Source organism: Lepisosteus oculatus, chromosome 3, assembly GCF_040954835.1.
Source record: "Lepisosteus oculatus isolate fLepOcu1 chromosome 3, fLepOcu1.hap2, whole genome shotgun sequence".
Taxonomy (NCBI): domain Eukaryota; kingdom Metazoa; phylum Chordata; class Actinopteri; order Semionotiformes; family Lepisosteidae; genus Lepisosteus; species Lepisosteus oculatus.
This window is the reverse complement of record NC_090698.1, coordinates 48,637,388-48,655,165: the sequence shown is the minus strand read 5'-3', so window position 1 is coordinate 48,655,165 and position 17,778 is coordinate 48,637,388. Positions and strand designations below refer to the sequence as shown.

The window sequence follows — 17,778 nt, the reverse complement described above, 5'->3', positions numbered from 1 at the left end:
ATGTATTTTGTTCACTGTAATGTTCACTGTAAGGTTACACTTTCTCTTCTGATTCCATCTCTATAACTATACAACATTTTCAGAAATCCCTATTTTTTGAATAGCAAGAAGAAAGACAATCATACTACTAATACTGACATTTGAAAAAACTAAGGAACAACAACTTAAAACATATATCAGTGAAATTCAAATGATATTATATGCATACTATTCAAGTCTAATTTCAAAGTCACTCTAGGAAATTACATGAATATTGACAAACAAGATCATGGTCAGACTGGTTTACTGTGCTATACAACCCAATTATATTTAAAAAAACATTTTTTTTCTTTGTTAACGCGGCCATGTGTATTTATACTAAGCGTAACACAAGAGGCAGTACAGAGCATGAAGACTCCATTCTTAGAGGGGAAAAAAACAGTCAAAATATTCCATCTCTTGTCATTATCATATACATGATTTGCAATGAACACATTGAGATTGAATAAGAATCTTTTAAGGGTAAAAATGTATATTGAGAACAGACAGACCTAGATAGGACCCAAACCTATCAATTCAAAACATTTAATTCATAAAACATAAAAAAAACATATAAACATTTCTAAGAAAAAATCAACAAAAGAGCAAAAGTCCATAAAATGATTACGAAAGTAACAGCATACATCTGCACTGTTAGGACGCTCTTACTTTATACTACAACATAGAAGAATAAGTTCACTATATATTTAAGTATTAAACTACACATACATTTGTAGAGGAGGCATTATCCAATAAAGATCATATTGATAAAACTTTACACTCATTGTTGCAAGCCTCTGGAACAAAGCAAAATTTTCTTCGAAAACACCTCCCTGCAGGCAGAAGAGATTGATGAAGAATATGAACGAATATGAGATGAGTCTTCAATGAAGGCATAGGTCTTCATCTGATGGACATAAAGTTGTGCTAAGGGGTCTTAAAGGCTCACCAGTGATTTTAGAGCGGAGGTTTACAACATTTTGTAAGCAGTTTTTGTCTTTTTGACTGTGAACCAATGGATAAAGGTTAAAGTTAAAATACTCTGCATAAAAGAGCTATAAAAAGTTGATAAGATTCTGTTTTGGACTCCAAAGGAACTCAGTCTTTGCAAACAATCATTTACTTACCGCTATTCTGTACCTTCATAAAAACTTAGGATACACTCGCTGAAATCAGTGTGCAGTATGTTGGTCACTCTGGTAGTATGTTTGTTTCTGTTCTTATCACAGGACAATAACAGTTCAATGTGCAATGTCCCAGAATTGGAGAACAGTAGGGGTTTATGGGTGGGATTTCTCTTATTAATAGTAAGCTTTCATGGGTGAGATAGACAAAACATTGACAGTTTTAATGAAAACAGAAATAATCTATTTCCTAATCTGTAGATAAAATCTGTAATAATCTTATTATTCACATCACAAGTTTTGAAATAATATATGTATGCTTAATCAACAATGTAAAAAATATAATGTACCTTACGTAAAATTCTAGTTACATTTTAAATTAAGATAATTTGCTGAATATTGAAATATTTTAATGAATAGTAATTGGTGTAAAAGCAACTAAATGCACCCGGGAACCTGCAGAGATCCACCAACCTGTTAGGCTAATTAACATCTGTGAGGATTTAGATGTGAAACTTTTATAAACTATTTAAAATATCACATCTGACTGCTGTAAAACCTGCATGGTTTCAATGTTCCCCTTTTCTAGCTTAATATGTGAATTAAAGGAATCTCTGAAGTCTTCTCTTGAGCCAGGCTGAATAAAACATGGAGTCACCTCCTGTGTCTAATTCCTTTAAAGAGTCACAGCTTCCAAGTACAGCAGCACATGTAGCACATGGGGCCTCTGCCTTGAGTGTAGCCCAGAGCTTGCATATTATTGCAAGAGTCAGTTTCCAGAATTGTCCAAATCTGCACTGATTAAAGGAGACTGTTTAAGCCACTGGGAATGGAAAAACAGGAAGAGCCATGCTGCTTTAGGTTGTAAATTTTCATCACTGACCAGGTTACAATGGAGCGTGTCCATTCTGAACTTCACACAGTAAAAACTGATTGTCAGAGGATCAAAGTACAGTCAGTAATTCATATACCCCGTCATTACCGATTGTATCAAGTAGTCAAGGAGAAGTAATTTTAAACATGAACCGAATAACTTACCAGGATCAGAGCTGACAAACAACAGTAACGTGGATGATACAGATAAAAGCTCCTTTCGTGGACAATTGGCAGGCTTTTCACTGGTCTCTGATGCTCCAGTTCAACAAAGCTGCATAGCTGTTACATTCATTTTTCACAACACAGTTATGTCATAAGAGCTGCATGGGATGCGTTTTGGTCTGTTGGCAAGGGCAACATGTGAGGCACCCGGACAAAATGAATATAGCCCCAGGCTGCCATCAATCACTACAAGTGGAGTTTTATAGTGACCAGACACTCCTGCCCAGGACATCACACTTAGACTTCCCCCTACTGGATTTTATAACTCAATAATTACTGTATTATTCTCTATATTTGCATTAATAATATAAATTATTGCTTACACTTATATAGCACTTTTCTGGACACTCCCTTCAAAGCTCTTTACAGGTAATAGGGACTCCCCTCCGCCACCACCCATGTGCAGCGTCCACCTGTATGATGGGACAGCAGCCATAGTCCACCAGAACGCTCACTACATACCAGCTATTAGTGGGGAGGAGAACAGAGTAATGAAGCCAATATATAGATGGGAATTATTAGGAGGCCATGATTGGTAAGGGCCAATGGGAAATTTGGCCAAGATGCCGGGGTTACACCCCTACTCTTTTCGAACCCTAACCCTGGGATTTTCAATGACAACAGAGAGTCAGGACCTCAGTTTTACGTCTCACCCTAAGGACGGCGCCTTTTTACAGTATAGTGACCCCGACACTATAGTGAGGCATTAGGACCTACATAGACTGCAGGATAAGTGCCCCCTGCTGGCCCCACTAACACCTCTTCCAGCAGCAACCTTAGTTTTTCCCAGGAGTTTAAACAAAACCACCTACTGACAAGCCCACCTGTGATGTTACTCCAACACAAAAATAACAGAAAGGTGTTCCCTACCTTCATTTTCAACAGAAATGCAGTATCATTGGTATATAATAAATAATCAATTAATCAAATTGACCCCCCAAAACTTTTAATGTTCAAAATCTATACAGTATACTATTTATTGAAAACAATATACATGCATTAAGATAATGAAAAGTTTATTTTGATGCTCGGTATACATCGACATCAACCTGATATGCTACAGATCAAACCAGGTATCAAAATGTGAATTCAAAGTGAAGTTTTAGAATGAAATGATTTTGGATTTTTTTAAACACACTACTAGTTTTTGCTGGGAAGTTTTAATATATATTCTTCTGTATAAACTCTTGTGTTATGGGATATTTCAATAAATTATATGCTGCACCAGTAGCAATGCATATCGGATGCATTAAAAACATTCAATATACTTGCAGAATAAGATCTTTGTGTGAAGACGACCAATATTGGTTTACTTATGCAGCAGTTATTGATGCTTCCCATGAAAGTTTCATGTTTCCTTAACGCCAGTCGGCAATTCATACATTATATTTCCAATATATTATATACACTATTTAAAAAAATGATTATTCAAAGTGATGATAAAATATACTGTACATTGTTAAGAAAATATTTATAAAATTTCCCAAAAAATGTAAAGCATTACAAACTTCAGAATTTTTTAACATTGTATGTATAATACAATACCAGAACGTATTAAGAAACTGCTCTTTTTACGTGAAGCATAACAGGTCATTTTGTGGATATAGCTCGTTTTGGTTGTTAGCTAAATAATCTGAGGAACCAAACTGCCCATTTCCAGAAAAAGGTCAGGGTTTTGGCTTTGTACTTAAGCAAATATGTACTTAAGTAATACAACAGTGTTACAATTAGACTCACAGCCTCTTAGTTCAGTTCAGTTTATTGTCATATGCACAAATGCAATTAAATGCGTTAGGGGTAGGTCCTGCCATTTCTACAACTGTATGTATCTGCAAACAAACAGTTCTTTAAATTCAAGAAATGAAAAAAAAAATCAGATTAATCAGCTAACAAAGCTAGATGGGTTAAATGATCTCCTCAAACTTAAATTTTAATGTAATTGTGTCCATTTCTAAGACTTTGTACATGTTTCAGAAGATTCTGTTTCCCTTGTCTAATATAACTAACAGTTTGATAGCAAAAACAATTTTGCAGATTTGCAGAATGCAAGACTATAAAGAATAAAACACTAAACTTATTTTGAACGAGAAACCAGAAATGTTAGGTGCTACTGTTTATACCTTTTAATTGATATTTTCTAAATTTTAAAGCACTATTATTGAATTAAATAGTGTTAACAACCAGAAGACCATTTAATTTTAAACTGTGGGAAATGCTGAACATGAAGATGGATACTTCTCCAGAATTAGTCCAGAGAAGAGAGACCAGGTATAGACTCAGAAACAAAGACACAGACAGAAACTAAAGAAAATACATTTGAAACTAAGATGAATTTATACAAAGGGTTTTGAATGTTTGGACCTTACTTCCAGCAATTTTGCTGAATTTTCTTTTAAAAACTTTCATCACATGTGAGTGCTCTTTACTTTCATTTTACATGTATATTTTTTATATATTACATTTCATTTTTGTTTTAAATGTGAAACAGAAAATACGACCTGGTATTAATGACACACAGCATGCAGACATCTTCAAGCCTTAGTCTGCTGCAAGCTCTGCTACACAATGAACACAGATGCAAAAAGAAGAGAAAAGTTGACACTCGTGCTGAGAAATACTACTGTAAGTCCTTACTAAGACATAAGACAAACATGCTTATTTGACTTTTTCATACATAAACAAAAACCCAGCCGGCCATCATAATTTGAGCTGTAAACATTTAAGGGAAATTGTCACAACAGTTGTTAAAAATGTCTCTTTGAAAACAAAAAAAGAAAGAATAAAGAGAAATTATTAATGTACTAAGAGTTTTGAAAGGATTGCCAAAGACAGCCACCTACAAGGCTCCGAAGAAGTAGCAAAATGTTCAAGGAGTTTGCATAAATGTACAGAATTTTACAGTACAGAATGCTCAAAAAGGATAACCTGTGTTCTGTTCCCATTGTATTGTTTCATAGTCCGTACCTGACCTATTCTAGTATACACTGCCAAATCTGAGCCTGTCACCGGCTGAGGAGGGGGGGGCACAGGCATGGGTGGGGGTGGGGGTGGGGCCACGGTTGGGGGTGGGGTCACAGGTGGGGGTGGAGGAAGAGACAGAATGGGAACAGAAGACGGGGAGGGCTCTCTCACACTGTAATGACCAGAGTGACAGATGCTGAAATATTCCAATGCATTCATTCCATTCGCTACTCTGAGCTTGTGCCGGAGCTCAAGAACTTTGTAAAGCAACGCAAGAACCAGAACACATGCTATGATTAGAAATGCCAAGAGAGTGTCAAAAGCTTGATTCAGTTTGTCCAGGCTCTGTTCGCATATCTGTGATGGTTTCACAGACAAAGACACCTCTGCTCCTTGGGGTCTTTCACCGCTCAGTGAAGTTAAGTTACCAGGCAGTGGGTGGGGGGGTTCCTGTTCCTTATAATGCACAACAATACTCAATTGTGCAGTTTCTGTTATTCCTACATCATCCTCAGGAGAACGTGTTGTGGTATCAGCAACTTGTGTTGTTTGGGGCTGGTATTTGTAGGGAACTTCTTGCAGCAAAACAGTACTTGACTGTGCAGTTTCTGTTATTCTTACTGCTTCATCTATTGTTTTTTTCATGGTATCAGCAATTTGTGTAGTTTGGGGTTGATATTTGTAGGGAATATCTTGTAACACAGATGTTGTAAGCACCAAAGTGTCTTTACATGAAAATGTTTTCCCACGTCCTGTCCACGAACCTGGTGGCCACAAAGGTGTTGAAGTGGTAGTACCATTCTGAAAACAGCAGGTACCAAATTCATATCTTTTAAGGTGGTGCAGCAACCTGCCTTTTAGGTGAAAAGGAGACTGACAGTGGAGGTTCATCCTGATGGAGGAAGTCATCAACCATTCATGCAATCCAAGCAATGCACAACTACAGTTCCAGGGGTTCCTAGCGACATGCACGTGAATGAAGGGAGACAAAGGTTTGAGCACCTCAGGGTGAATGTATTTTAACTTGTTTTTCTTCAGATTAAGAAAACTGAGCGATGTTGCCATCCCCTCAAAGGCCTCTGCTCCAATGTGAGTGATGTCATTCGCATCTAAGTGCAGGTACTTGAGTTGCCTCAGTAAGCTGAAAGAATGCGGGCTAATGGACTTTAAACAGTTATGACTGAGAGTTAATTGTCTCAATCTGCTTAGGCCTGCAAACCCATTTTGTGCAATGCTCCTGATCTGTGCACTTATCAGCAAGAGATACTGAAGATTTTCCAGCCCTTGGAAAGTGAAAGACGTCACAAGTCCAATTGGGTTTCTAGAAAGGTCCAACCGTTTAAGGTTTCCCAGCTCGGAAAAGGCACCAGCAGGAATATGGCTTAGATTATTTCCCTGGAGGTACAAAAAGTGAAGTCTACCAAGGCCAGTAAATACAGGACTGGATATTGTGGAAAATTTGTTTTCTGCAAGATTTAGACTGTTAAGGTTGATTAGGTTTGAGAATGTACCACTTCCAAGAGTTTGGAGACTGTTGCCTTGAAGATGCAGAGAACGGAGAGCAACCAAGTCATTAAATATCCTTTGTGGAAGACTAGTTAGTTTATTATGCTGAAGGTATAAATAACGAAGGCTGGATAACCCTTTTAAAGTGCCCATGTCCAAGTGCCCAATATGATTATTATTTAAGTATAAATAAGAAAGTTTATATAGTTGTTTCATAGCACGTGGTTTGATATACTCAAGTCCATTGTGGTCTAAGAAAAGCACAGAAAGGTTCTTCAGCCTCCTTAAATCTTCGACACAGACATGGGAAATGTTGTTTCTGCTCAGATATGCTGTTGCTGTGCTGTGAGGCAGGTTCCTGGGAATTGAAGTGAGTCCCAACCCATAACACTGGACTCGGGTAACTGAGCACTGCTGGCACACAGGAGGGCAAGACAGACTGTATTCACAAAGCAGGAGAAAAAGGAAGCCGAAGCCAGGTTTGGCCACTGTTTTCAGCAAGTTCATAGAACAGATAATTCTCAACATTCTTCAAGTGTAGTCAGTCCAGTTCCAGTCATTTTTAATGTGAGAACTTGATAAAAGGAACAAAAAAGCATAATTAAATGCCAGTAAACAATACAGCTTTGCCTCTTTTAATAAAAAAACACAAACACACCTGAGGCTTACAGAAGAATTCAAGTGAGGTAACTCCTCACCCATGGATAATGTTTTATTTCCCTCATTAGATAAATTTAATCTGTGATAATACTGCAATTTAGTTTATGTTCTATAGACAATATGCCATATTACACCTTCCAATGTTGCAGTTCTAAGAAAATACATAATATTTAGAAAAATACTTGGTAATACTTACCAGTTCATTGTTTTAGAAGCGTTTTTTCCCCTCAAATGTAGTTATTCACAAGTAAGTGCTAGGAGCAACTAAAGGGTCAACAAGTTTTTAAGAAGAAACAGAAACCTAACTGAGGCTGTACGTTTCCTATGGAGCTTAGGTTTTCAATCAGGAAATAAGCCTTTTCCCACCACATGCTCAGTGCTGATTGGATCAACCCCATGTTGCTAAGGATGCAGGAAACCTGTTAAGGATGTAATGTAATCATTACCCGTAACTCATTGTGTACAAGGGGATGTCAGCAGTCCAGTGGCCTGAAACAACATTGAAAATATGTGCTCTGCTGACAGTGGTGTGGTTTTATCTACTTGTGATACACAGAAAACCCCCAAAAAAGGGGTCCGAACTTGAAAAAGTGCACGAGAAACAAAAAAGGAGAAAACAACGCTCTACGCTCATGCTTAAGAACTGCATAATTTCAGGTAAATGAAGAGCAAACTGATATGAGTTAACACAAAAATATGAAAACCATTTATTTTCAAGTCACACATTCTCTCAATCAGATGCTCATTACCAAATGATCCATTTATAAATTATGTATGTTACAGATATCTAAACTGTGGACATTAAGGCAATTCCTGTAAGAATTGTCTTAAAGGCATTAGGTAAAATGAACCAGGTATGACAAAAAACAGTTTGACTAAATTATAGACCATGTATCATTTATTTCCATGGTCACAATATCAAAATGACTTTCATTTATCTCTTCTGACTCAAAAAGCTCTAAGGAAAAAAAAATTCTATTCGAAATTTCTAAACCTTCATCAGATCTCCTGCACATTAAAAAATGTCACCTTTAAAAGGTATAGGGGTGCAAGCCAAAGAGATCCCAGTATTCAGAATCATCTTCTTTTCATTTTTTTGTGTAATCATTTTTATGATTTTCAGAAGCCAATAACCTAACCCTAACCCCAAGATATTAAAACTTCCTAGACTGACCAAGAAAGCACAGATATTAAACAACATTATATTAAAGATTTCTTATCAAGATGGAAGAGCGATTGTGGAACAGAAATGTTTTTGTTTTGAGAGACACGTACACAGATTATTGATATTAGTTCTGGCAATGCACATATGTCATTCTAAAATTTTGTGAACTGACACTAGTTGACAGGTATACTGTTTCACAGAATCATTTAAATGTTTTCTTTGTATTGTATTACTTGCATTTATATATTTTCAAAATAATTCTAGTTTGCAAAAACTGCAGTTTAGTACAAATGGGTGCAATTGTAAGTTGCTCTGCATATATATATATATCAGTTAAATAAATTGGCAATTAAATATTACCATTAATTAATGGTAATTGGTAACTTGTAATTCATGTTTCAAGGTGTTTGAGGCCAAATGCAAAAACAAAGATCAGGAATAAGCAATGCAAGTGTTTTGTTCTTCCTCTGTCTCATACAGGTAGGACCAGGCCACACACTCATCCATATGGAATCTTTTCATTTTTTTGAAAGCTTCAGACTTTAAATACACAACACTGTTCTGACTGGAAAATCGATGCCTACATATGAAGAAAATGGTGGTCGCACCTACATGCATATCTTAGCTCCTGATGACCACCAAATCAGCTAGATAGCATATGATGTGCATTTAAACATAAGAAAGGGTACTATCAGTCTGTCTAATCCATTTGGATGTTAGATTGTAGTTAGGAGGTTTTTGTAGGAACTGGCTAGATAATTCCTTATGAGAAAAAAAAATCAATTTATAAAAAAATATTATCCATTTTTAAACAAATTTATTTTGGCTAAAGACAGTCAGACAGAAACCAAACTTCAAAGCTTGGCTTCAATGGAATAATAATAATGCTTTAAAACTCTGATCAAACTTAATATGTACCTCAAGTTCATAGGAGCTTGAAAATAGAGCACAACAAGAAATCTTGAGCAAAATTTAACGTAACGTGTGTAAAATCAAGTTTGATCTTTCTGCTCTAAGCATAAAAAGAGCACATAACCCTGGAATGCATCATTGGAGCAGGTACTGTATAATTCTCTAGTGTTTCACTAGAAGAGATTTGCTACAATTAATTTTGCCTTAAATGAAGGGTCAGAGGAGAAAAATAAAATAACTGAAACTATGTAATGGATTTTTTAAATTCCTAATATACTAAGAGAAAGGCAGATTCAACATTGAATAGCAACCTTTTAATAGAATATTCCAGAGATAGTGAAGATACTAAAAACCTAAATTAAAAAGAAAAAATATCATCCTTAACTGTAATCTAACAAGAATCCATAGTTTCTGCATCACTGAACATCTCTAACAGTTGAACTTAGTCTATATGCTCTTGCCTGATTTGACACTTCAAAATGCTCTGTTCATGTATTCTGTGGATTTGTTTTTACAAGCTTTTCTGAAGAACAGAAGAATACATTTTGTCAGAGTTAATATATTAAATTAAATTTAGTGAAACAGGATAGTATATTGTAACTTCAAAATCATGAATATTGTACTGTGTTATGACCTGTAACAAAACTGAGAAAGTAGCAAACCACTACTTGAATTTGCCATATTGATGTACAGTACAAGAATTGGATTTTCATTCACATGCTGAAAATCAGTTCTGCCCAAGCAATCGATTGACTTAGTTATGAGACTCAGGTGAAAACAGCTGAGGTCTTCACCTCAGGGAGTTTTACAATGAGGAGGTCTTTACCTAAAGGTGTTTTCAAGCATAAACATAAAAACAAGAATAAGCATGGAACTGAATATCCTTGTATAAGGGTCATTTTTTTTATAACATTTTCTCATGTTTCATTTATTTCCTTAGCTAAAATAAGAGAAGCTGCAACGTTGATGTAAAAGAAATCTTTCCATTATTGTTAGAAGTGATTTGTCTTAGCTCTCACCTTATAAAAAGATAACTACTCTTAAATTCTGAATAGGCTGCCTTTTTTCTTGCCCTTAATTATCGCAAAAGCACAGTAACAATTGTATTTGACACACAGATACCATTAATATCCGTGCACAGTATTTCATCACAGTGTGGCAAGAACCTTTAGAATGGTCTCTGGAGATTTCCACAGGAAGCATGTCATAACCATAATATCAAATAGGTCCATGTGTCCTATATGATATTAACCTAATATCATATCAAATGGACCCTAAACCACTTCCACACTTGGCAAGATATCTAGTGACCCGTTAAGTTTTGTTTTTCCTAAAAGTCAAATTCCTAACTGTATCATTTACTTATGTCTAATTTATCATTTAGACTGCATACAGGGTTAAGGATATTATGTACATGCACAGAAAATTATATGTGTTGTATCCTGAAATGCCTGCCTTTATGGGCTGATCCTTCTTTAAGATCAAACGCAATCCTGTCTCATTACATATAAGATAAGTGCATTTGCAAGATAAGTGTCAGGGTCATGGTTTCTGAGTTTATACTAATATGAACACATGCAAGCTCCTCCAAAAATGTCCTAGCAGAAGTCCTTGGCATGCAGTTCTATTTAATAATCGTCAGAAACAGAAAAACAAGAAGAGGAATAAAACATATAACTGATCACTTCTGCCACAAATAATATCCACTCTTCACACTAATTTGCACTTCCGTACACATGATTTGATTTAATCAAAAACATAAGTGAGAAGTGTCATCCTGTGCTCCACCATCTTTGACAGAATTAGGAACCCAAAAAACAATAACAATTATCCTTGTATTAAAAAATTATTAAAGAACCCTTTACTAAAAATATGGTGTGTTTAATTTGTGAGTGTAAAAGAATTAAAAAATGTACATCATGGTGAGAGGCAGACCTCGAAGGCAGAAGGTCCACTATTTGATGAAATTTCATCCTTATCCATCCTTCTCACAAAAATACTGTCTCCGTCAGCAAAAAGAGATGATTCATTTACTGTAAATGTTACTTATTTATTGCTGACTCTCTGGATCTGCTTGTTGTCTGTTGGTTTAGGAACAGACAACACAGATACGATACCAGACAGCTTACAGTATTCACACTGGCACTATTTTTAAACAAGTTTGGCTTGCTAAAAACTAAACTTGTGCTTTAACCATGAAAATATTTTAAAGATTTTATACTTAAAGCAACTTTAAAGCACTTTAGAAAATGGCACTGGAGGCAAACAGAAAACCATAAAGCTGACAGTACTGCAATTGACTAAAATGCTTTCAAGAAGAAAGAATGCATACAAAAACAAAATTTGATATCAGGAAGACAGCTGTAGTGCATCCACAATAAGATGCATGTCTCCACCCTTCAAGAAAACAGAATAGTCCTCATGTTATTGCACAATAAAAAAAAAAAACTAATAGCCTATTGTTTCATTGTTTTCAGATCCTGAACTGTTATGTATAAGGAATGTACTGTATTGCAAATGCAGATAAAAAATTTTCCAGAGATGCCAGAACAATAATTTGCAAGCTATTATGCTTAAATATGACCATTTTTCAGGGGCAAGCAGTGAATGTGCAATTGTAGATTCAATTTCAATCATTTTCAGTCACCTGTATCTTTTTTGCACCCTCCAGTCTGAGTCAGATTAAAGCTAACAAAATGTTGGCGATGAATATTCACTAAGCCACAGGAAAACACCCATGAAATCTGTATCTGGTACACAAAACACAGAGCAAAGAAAGTAAATTGTATTCAACCCCATGCTGCATTAGGAAATGAAACTCCAGAGAATCATCAAAGTGTTCTACAAAGAACACAAGTGATAACAGTTGCCTACAATTATGTCAAATTATACTTGAAAAAAGGAAAACAACAAAAAGACGCTCATAAAAGACCCACGATTCAACAACCCACAATTATTCTTTTGAACTTCTAAGGGCAGCAGGGAGCCCACAGTTCCATTTTTTTCTGCCTCTCTTGAATACAGAACCATACATGTTCTGATTGTGAGTGAGTGAATGCTCATGGTAATTAGAAATTCCCAATTTCAAATGGAGGATGACAGAAACTGGAAAATGGTAACTTCTATAAAAAAGGTAAGTCTGGCACAGTAAAACTGCCAAAAAAGCAAAAAGAAAACAATGTGAAATTAAAAAAAAAAGATCCAAATAAGACAATAGCTTGGAAATGAAGTGGAACCTTTTTCATTATTTTTTCTTGCATATCCTGAATAAAAACATTTGCAATATTTAACTGATCTGCAGCCATTTCACTAATCTGCCAGTCTGCTAGGATGTGTTTCTAAAGCTGTAGAGGAAAATTACTCTACTTCTAATTTATTAAGAGAAGCTCCCATTTAACAGCCTGGTTATTTCCCTGCTGTTCATCAAGTCAGAATTCTAAACTACATACTGAATCAAGAAATCTTGCAAATCTGGCTGAAGTGTACATGTTAAATTCTCACAAGCAGCATACCAGAAAGCTTCATTCTGGGAAAAGACTCAAGGTTCAACACTGTGAATCATGACAATGATGAGCATTTCAAGACTTTGAAACTGAAGGTTTATCATCTATGTTCTACTTTTTGGTACATTGGTTTGTAAAGGTATTCAGAGTTTCCTTATGCAAGGAATCTAACGCAAGAATTGCTTGAAATACCTAGGCACATAGTTTTGCTCACCTAAATTCATTTAGGTTGGCAACAGCAAAAGGTTTGAATACATATGTTATTATAACATTTCCATTTAAATATCAAAATTTCAAATGGCTTCTTTCTGTCTTCTATTGCTTTTGTATGTATGTAGTGGAATATGAATTCTTATTTCAAACTCAAACTTATTTCAAAACTATTATTTCAAATTCTTTTGTCACAACTGCAAGCTTTAAAGCAATAATATGCAAAAACTGGACAAGGCTCTGAATACTTTTCACAATATCTAAGGACAGAAAAGGTCAGCTAATTTTTGTCATAGCACTAATTTTTGCATTTTCCATACTCACCAGATTCATCCGGTTTATTAATTGTATAACCCCGTACAGTATAATTATGCCTTGTGGACAATAATACATGGCACAAATAATACACTAAAAAACTATGCCTTCTTTTTAAAACTGGAATAGTGGATACATGGTTAAAAATGGTCAAGTCCATACCAGAGCCAAAACAGAGGTCATCCTGGTTTCTGTTGATGGACTATAGTGTACATAACATCTCTCCTGGCTCATCCACTGACTATATGGGACATATAGAGGCTCACGTTGTAGCACCAGCAGTTATTTAGCTGCAGTCAGCCTAGCCTGCCAGAGCCATTTCTGTCCCTGTGAGCAACCGAGATCAGTCATTGTCCAGCACATGAAGAGGCAATATCACTGTTTTAGAATAATCTAAAACCAGGGGGAGACATGCCAGCAGAATATAATCTCTGGAAAGCCATTTCTGTTAATGGCTTACTGAAATGTTTTAAAATCTCCCTTTGTCCACAACATTCAACACTAGGAAGGAACTAGTGTAGCAAAATGTGAATTCTGTAATATTTCTATATGAAAATAAACAGTGGTGCTAGAAAGTTTGTGAGCCCTTTAGACTTTTCTGCATACATCTTCATTGAAGTCATAAAAAGAGAACTCAATAAAACAAATAACAAACAAAATGATATACCTTTTCATTTATTTATTGCTCAAAATGATCCAAGATAACTACAAGATTAGAGCAATCTTTCGTGCCTCTATATAAACAAAAAGGTTTCGATACACAGCTGTTAATCACTATAGATGCCTGTGGACCGCGATATAAGAATTCAACTCATTTAATGAAATTCAAATTTAATGAAATTCAAGTACATTTAATGTACTTCCATTAAACTCAACTTGAATGGAAAAATTATTACTTTAGTGATTACCTCATTAATGTCATTAGATACTAACTGAACACTAATTGTTCCTTAGTTATCTAATATGCTGTTGAATTAAAATGCTATCTCTGTTGAACAAAGATTAAAATGAAAAATAAAGCAAAGCTTTAAAATTGAAGAACTGTAAATCAAAACTTTATAGAACATGCTAGATTGAATGAGTTACAGTAAAATAAAAACAGTTAAAATAGGAATGAAAATAATTGTTGTAAATGATGCTTGGGGTAAAAGCCTGGTATTATTTAAGAGGAGTAAAAAGATTGCGATACAATTGTATGCACATTAAAATGTTCCAGTGAAGACAATCTCTCTTTCTAGATATTCACACAGAAATCCCAGAGGTACGGAAGCAATAATCCACATACTGATTAATTCAGTTTCCAACATAAATTTGAAACTCTGTTTGTACAACTTTCTGTGCTGAGGATGATTAGGAAAAAGACTCTTGACTCCTTGTGAATAAGTAAATATTACCCACATGTGCCAAAAGTGTAGTATATCATCTTTAATCTTACCCTCACATATTTCCTCTAGAATATCTAAAATCTGTTCATTTACACGAGATAACACCTGTCATTTTAAACACTTAGGAACAAACTGCAGAACAATAATTTAACATTACACTGTGCATGTGGCCTTTAATACCATACTTTAATGCAGGCAAATCCCATTTTTATCACAAATCATTTTATCAATCATGCTTCCAATCACTGTAACTGACATGATGCTTCAAAAATGTGCCTTGAAAACATCTGGCAATTAATTGCCACCTATGTTTATTCATTGCCCTGACAACCTTGTGACATAATAACATAACATAATGTGGCATAATGCAAATTACACAGATTGATTGAGATTTCTCTCATCATATGTTATAAAATTCTGGGTGCTGGCAAATATAACTACAACCATCTAAACCTTGGAAAAGAAAAGAAAGAAACATACTTCTTCACTGTAGTAGTTTCACTCCCATATACTTTATCAATCACAGTCAATGTTTCCTTATGCTCATCATCTCACTTTTCTTTAACTCTTCTCACATCAATTCCATATCACCTCAGTCATCCTCAGGCATGACTGGTTTTAGTTTACAATTGGAGTATAAGAATAATTGGAGAATAATGTATTAACTGTATGATCAGTATCAGTATGGAACTCCTATTGCAGCAAAACAAAATTTTCTGAAACTAGGATCACACCTTCCCCCTTCTCTAAACGACAGACTTGTTTCCTTCTAATACTCTCTATTCACTTGCAAGTTTTGACTTCACACCTCTCTTCCAGTTCGCCCTGAGTGTCAATACTCCTTCTCTCTCACACCTGTTTCCTCTGAACTCGTTTCCTGTCTTTTGTTCTCCCATGATTTATCAACTTACGATTTCTCTCTCCCTCACACCTGAGGAAGACGTCACAGCCGAAATGTTGCATATATTTTCTTTTCAGCACAGAATCAACTTTTACCTGTTCCTCTGCAGCCTATGCATGCTAACAGAATTACAGTGGTGCTAGGAAGTTTGTGACCCCGTTAGAATTTTCTGAATTTCTAGAATTTTAGAAATTTGACCTAAAATGTGATCAGATGAAAAAGTTCACAAACTTTCTAGCACCACTGTACCTCCTTGAACTTAATACTTTATTGTTCACTTGGAATTCTGCCCTCCAGCAGGTTCTTGTCTATGAGTGTGGCACTCAGAAACACTGAAAGTAGAGCTGGGACCCTGACACACCCATGTCCATTACTGAGGGTTACTGGCATCCACGGCCAAAATGTGTTTTCTCTCTTCTTTTTTTCATCATGGAATAAACCTATTACTTGTTCCTTTGCAGCCTACGCATGCTGACGCAGCTACCCACCTGAACATAATATCAAGAATACTTATGAATGCTGAAGGAAATCCAAACTCCAGAAAACTTGCAATTCACAGTATTAAAAGATTTTGTGAAATAAAAAAGGTTGTTGTTGATAATGGTACAGTAAATGTCTGAGGATGTCACCTAATAATTCTTAAGCTACTCCAAATGCTTGTCTAAACCTTTGGTGTGCCTTTAGATTTATGCTCGTATTCACACTCCCATTTAAAATATATTTTTCCATTAATGCAGTATTTTCAGATTCTGCTTACCTACTGTACATTTGATGCTCAAAGTCTTGTCCATGCCTTTGTTTTTGTTTTTAGTACTAACTACTGTAACGATTTTTGTTGGCATCTTTACAAATGATGTGAGACTCCAACTTTAAAGTGCAAAAACAGGGCAGCAAGTGCTGTTTGTCTCAAACAGCCAAAATGTATTTTATGCACAAACATTTATTGATAGTCTTTTCCATGTAATTATTCCTCCTATGGCTTTAATATGCATTTTAAAAATTTGAACAGTGCCTAGAGCATGAAATGGGAGTTTCATGAATAAACATTGATTGAGTGGTTGGCTGGCATCACATAAGCCACAAAGATATTGGTGCTTTATTCGAAACCTCCTCATTCCCTTCCCTGCCATTATTGGATGCTGGTCTTTGTAGACATTATTTATACGGAGCTTTCCACAGCCTGGGGCTGGGTGGGCAGGCAGATATGCTACTTCTGATGAGGTCAAATCTTTGTGGCACTATACTGCTTCTTTTCGGGGTCCTTTGACAGCAGATATGGAGTGCGAGTGTGTTAGGAGGGGGGTTGGAGAGTTTGTGTGCCTGGATGCTGATGGAAATCCTGACAATGTCTGTGACAATGACAAAGTCCATGTCTGTAAAATTCATAGCACCTCAAGAGTCACAACTAAATTATATTTTCATATCCATCATGCAAAAGAGATGACCAAACACTTAAAGAACTTGATATTCATGTATTTAAGAATTTGCATTCATTTTACATTTAATCTAGCTGCCCAAAGCACTGATTAATGAACAATGTTCTTTCAATCCTGAGAAAAAGCAAGACAGTGTAAGAAGAAGACATATTGCATATCACAATTCTTACCATTTTTCTGCAATTTTTCTAAGACATCCCTTTCCCTGCAATGTAGCTGTGGTGATTAGCAATCAGTCAGTCACTTCTACATTACGTCTATGAATGTTTGTAAGCTGTAAAACATTTATTATTTGTCATTTCATTATTTGTCATTTCAATCATATAAAACATCAAACACTTCAATTTATCAAATGAGAATCAATTTACAATACACAAATTAACTGGGTGATCTAAAATAACAATCCTCGGTTTAAAATATCAATAAGGCCACAAAATTATAAAACATTTAAGAAGGCTTAATTAAAGAAGGCACAAATTAAAAAAAAAACAGAAAAGAGTTCAGCGTCTTTATGTCAAAAGAAATAGATCTGCTCTATCGATTTATCTGCCAACTTTGTAATTATCTTATCAAAGTAATACTAA

General features: G+C 35.4%; 2 protein-coding genes across 2 annotated transcripts in view; both read right to left on the bottom strand.

Annotated features, from left to right (window-relative positions):
• The window catches only part of ipo11 (importin 11), a 262,035-nt gene that overhangs the window by 57,631 nt on the left and 186,626 nt on the right, over window positions 1–17,778 (bottom strand). The gene's annotated exons all lie outside the window — the stretch shown is intronic.
• LOC138237724 (leucine-rich repeat-containing protein 70-like) lies at window positions 3,982–7,683 on the bottom strand. The gene is made up of 2 exons (XM_069187205.1): window positions 7,564–7,683; window positions 3,982–7,281 (listed from the first exon to the last, which is right to left on the bottom strand). Exon 2 carries the CDS (start codon window positions 7,233–7,235, stop codon window positions 5,136–5,138), a length of 2,100 nt encoding a protein of 699 aa, XP_069043306.1. The 5' UTR covers window positions 7,236–7,281; window positions 7,564–7,683; the 3' UTR covers window positions 3,982–5,135.